Source organism: Teleopsis dalmanni, chromosome 1, assembly GCF_002237135.1.
Source record: "Teleopsis dalmanni isolate 2A chromosome 1, ASM223713v2, whole genome shotgun sequence".
NCBI classification, from domain to species: domain Eukaryota; kingdom Metazoa; phylum Arthropoda; class Insecta; order Diptera; family Diopsidae; genus Teleopsis; species Teleopsis dalmanni.
Window position 1 is genome coordinate 79,165,919 of NC_051846.1, and position 4,536 is coordinate 79,170,454.

Here is a 4,536-nt window from a genome sequence, read left to right on the forward strand (position 1 = left end):
TTTATTTATTAAGGCAGATTCGAAGAGGGTTATGTAGAGAGGGGAATGGTCGGAGCTTAGTTCTACTCCATCTGTTATTTTTAAATTGTAGGACGAAATTTGCTTGGTTATAAGTGAGCTATCTATTGCCTAATGAATATTCACTAGATCATATGATTAAAAGTAAATAAATTTGTGCGTTTGTGTTAAAAATCATTAAATAACTAGGTAAATTTGAGGATTTATCAAAGTAAATAAATTTGGATATGGTGAAATTAGTTTCCTGATAAGACCAATATTAATGTATGGGGCAGAGTCCTGGACTATGAAAAATGTTAGACGTCTTTGAGCGCAGAGTCTTACGCCGTATACTTGGTCCAGTAAGTGAAGGTGACTTCTATCGACTGAGATATAACGATGAGTGTCAAAAAGAATTTGGTTAACCAATAATAAGCAAACGAGTCAAATTAAAGCAAATACAATAATCATGTCCAAAGAATAAACATAGATAACCTAACAAATAAAAAAATTTCAATCTGCAACAGGATGAAGAAGAAGAAGTCGAACAAGTTAACGTTAGATGGACAACGTTGAACAATCAGTGGAGTTGCTTGAAAGATGAAACTGAAGAACTGTAGCAAGTGAGAGAGACACAAAGAGGCAATTACAAAGGATGGCCAAGATTCAACTAGGATCGTTGCGCTATTAATTATAAAGGTGATATTAGTTTCCTCATATGTTCATTACGAAAGAGTTGGCGATTTTATATGAGCGTTACAAGTACTAGGCATAGTAAGTAAGATCTTGATAATCTAATCTATAGCTATACATTTACACTGCAAACACACAACCAAAAAAGTATTTTTAAGTGTATCCTACATTATCTTATTGTATATACTTATCTAACATTTGTACTGATTTTAAATTATATATTTTAATGGAGATATGTTAATAATCCAAAAACTTTTTGATATATTAAGATATTACTATTATGATTTGCTAACATTTAATATAATGGATCAAAAACTTAAAGATCCTTATTCGAAAAACCTGGATACAACTTGATAAGTGTAACTTAGAGAGATGTAGTATATATAGGAATATATATAGATTGTGCGTACAAAACTACATAAAAGTAAGAGATAAGATATGGAAGAGATTTATATAATATATCTAAAAACGAAGGAAAATTATATTGAGCGGAATATAGGAGACTATCATATATATAAAGTATATATATGGTGCAAAAACAAATCGCATTATCACCTAAAAAATGGATCATTAACTTATATCATATACTAGTTTGGTATATATATATATTATATATATTTATACTGTTATATAATATAATATAACAGTATAAATAGTATTTAAAAAAATACTATTTATGTCTGCTTAATTGAAAAAAAAAATTTTCATATAAATTTTCATATTTTTGTACCTTTGCTTCTAACTGTTGAACAAGTTGATGGCTACGTTTGATTTCATCTTCTTGTTCCAATACAAGATTTCGCGTTTGGTCTAACATTTTTTTGAAGTTGCCAGCATCAAGGTTAAGTAATAAACGTGTAAGTTCGTCCGACATAGCTGACAACATGCCTTGCCGAAACTCAACAGCTTCACTGCATTCAGTACGTCCAGACGATGAAATTGTATTATCCATAGATTCCAGATCTAATGAAATGTCTGAGTTTAAGCCTATAGGAGAGAGCATATACATTATTTATAGATTATAGATTATTTAATTATAGAAATAAGAAATAGAAATTATTTTAGATAGAAATTAATTTTATATTAAAATTTTTTTACCTGAATCATCATCATGACTTATTTTTAGTGAATCAACTAAAGATTTTAATTGTATATATACTGAACGTGCTTCCACCCACATTTGACTGGGTTTTCCTTCGGAATAACTGGAATCATCTTCATCACATTCCATTTCAAATTGTAATGATTTTTTTCCATGTGCACTAGAGTTCGAATCCTTTAAAAATAATTAAGAAAAATATATATATTTTATAAGATTCAATTTAAATAAATAATCTATTAAGTTACTTACTGATCCAATTCTTTCACTAAGCACATTATTTTCACGCTGTGATCTTTCCAGAGCTTGCAAAGTTGTCTATAAATATTGGAAAATTTGTTAAAGTTAAATATATTTGCGTTTTGCTTATCATTTCAATTTAAATTATATATGCAAAAAATAAACATTAAATTTATATTAATATAAAGTTTTATTATATTAATGCAACATGAAGAGAAATATAATAAATCGGGTTCGGTACAAGACTGCTTTTGCTGTTCGTAGGGTAGGATTATCCATTGTTTTTTATAACTGCTTAGTTAAACAAATAATTGAAATATTATCTAGAGCTCCAAATTGAAAAAATCGGATTCTTGATCCGAATTTGATCATGAGGAAAAATTTTGTGTTTTATCAAGACGACGAAAACATGCACTTTCCGAGACCCGGGAAAAATAAAGAGGCTTAGCTGGAACACTTTGATGTATTCGTTATATAATTCTAATATTCTATCAACAGACAATCAATTATTCTTGTCTTTGTGGCGTTATTTTTGTGTTTAACTAAAAGGATGCGATTATTAAATGGATACTCGATTTAATCGAAAAATGTTAGAAGTAGTAGTTACTCAGGGTTCAAAAAAAAGCACAGTTTATTTAAAAACATGTCTAGACTATTTTTAAACATTCTATAATAAATTACTATATACATTTAATATATATTTAAAATACATGAAAATATGAATTAACTGTAGGGTATACCTCTAATTTTGTTTCTTGCTCACGAGCGTGTCGTTCCAGCATATGTATTCTATCAGAAGCCTCTTCAAGTGCAGATGTTAAGGACTCTTTTTCTTCTTGTGCTAATTGTAGTTGTCTTTCTAAGCCATGCCGTTTTTCTGTTGTGAGGTTTAGTTCGGTTTTTATAGTTTCTAAGCTATTCACATGTTCCTAAGATTAAAAAAAATTATATTAAATGTGCAATGATATAAAGTATTTTATCATTATCTTACTTGTAGACTTGTGTTTCTGTAACTGTACTGATCCTTAAGTTCCTGTATCTGTGACATTAGTTTCATTTCTGTGGCATGAGCTTCTTGAATTTGCTCGGTAAGCCGTGTGTTTTGGTGTGTTAATTCATCGATTAAAACTGTTTTTTCCTTTTCGGCTTGACGTATTGCATTATCCTAAAATAATTGTATGGTTTGATGTTATTTAATAAAAGCTTTATAAAATATTATTCTTAAATTAAACATGTAAAATTAAATTAATATTTAAATTACTTGCGCTTGTAGTTTATCCTTTAGTTCACTGAGATCTGATTGTAATTCCAGGACACGTTGATCACTTTCCTCTTCCGCTATGGCTAGTTTTTGGCGGAGTACATGTTTTTCTTGTTCCAATTTCTGAAAAAAAATTTAAATATTTTTAATTCGAATATTAAATTAAATAAAAATAAACAAATATATAATATTACTTTAATACTCATACGTATATAAGACGCTTACTAGCATAATAGATCATTTATAAGTCATAATAGATCCTTTATAAGAATACCATTTTATTTTTTTCTTAAACATATTTTCTTATATATTTAATAATTAAATTAAAAAAAAATGAATGAAAAGAAGTTGATATCTTAGATTTTTCAGGAAACTGCATTTATGCAGTGTTTTTTCTAGTTAGTAGAGAAGTTTTTTCTAGAATTTCCTCACTTTAACAAATTTTATTCAGAGTAGCTCCATATCAAGAGTCGTTCTTAATCATTTAGTAATATTTACTAATGTGGTCTGGTGGTTTAACCTAAGTTTAATATTACTACTCGTATGTATATTACTGTAATGTTTAGCAATTAGAAAATAATAAGGGGATCAGAAAACAATCTTTTGTGATATTTTGCTTTTGTTTCATGCAGGTAAAATTATTACTTTTTTTAACTTAAGAAATTCATAAAATGTTGAATTCACAAGAAGTGTTTTAAAAAATTTAAGAAAAAAAATTACAAAGTTTGCAGTGAACCATAGAATAGAAAAGGAATTTATGAATTAAATTAGATTCTCAGCCCCACGACCATATCATACTCTTTCTTCTCCAAGTTAACCCAAACAAATAAGTGCAAAAATTCTAAGTATAGCGGTGCCATATACACTAGTAAAGGTGATCATCCTTTATTAGCAATGCATGCTATATAAATCTGAACCTATTTCAGTCCTAGCTTCAAACATGAGACATCAAATTTAAAACATACAAAATATTTGTACCTCCGTTCTTAAGCAATATGGAAATTCAAGTTCACAGACTAAGAGCTTTCTGTATGAAAAGTACTTAGAAAATCTATGGCCCAAAGAATACATCTGTAGAATTCACTACAACCTCAAAGTAACACTGCCATAGACCTAGGAAACTTTCATTAATTTATTAAAAGAAGAACGAATAAGAATTAATCTGGTTTAACTATGTTATTTGAAAGACGGATGGCAGCATACCTAATTAGATTGTACAAGAAAAAGATTCTATGTTTGGACTTTT

The 4,536-nt window shown here is 28.4% G+C and overlaps 1 protein-coding gene across 1 annotated transcript in view; it reads right to left on the minus strand.

The window, feature by feature from the left end:
- LOC119685641 overlaps nucleotides 1-3,581 on the minus strand; it is a 14,097-nt gene extending 10,516 nt beyond the window's left edge. Inside the window, exons 1-7 of the mRNA XM_038099990.1 lie at nucleotides 3,516-3,581; nucleotides 3,291-3,413; nucleotides 3,021-3,194; nucleotides 2,770-2,958; nucleotides 2,042-2,107; nucleotides 1,789-1,966; nucleotides 1,421-1,677 (exon numbers count right to left, since the gene is read on the minus strand). Of these exons, the coding sequence (XP_037955918.1) occupies nucleotides 1,421-1,677; nucleotides 1,789-1,966; nucleotides 2,042-2,107; nucleotides 2,770-2,958; nucleotides 3,021-3,194; nucleotides 3,291-3,413; nucleotides 3,516-3,521 (993 nt within the window). The 5' untranslated portion in view covers nucleotides 3,522-3,581. The remainder of the gene's footprint in view (nucleotides 1-1,420; nucleotides 1,678-1,788; nucleotides 1,967-2,041; nucleotides 2,108-2,769; nucleotides 2,959-3,020; nucleotides 3,195-3,290; nucleotides 3,414-3,515) is intronic.
- Nucleotides 3,582-4,536: the final 955 nt, after the last annotated feature.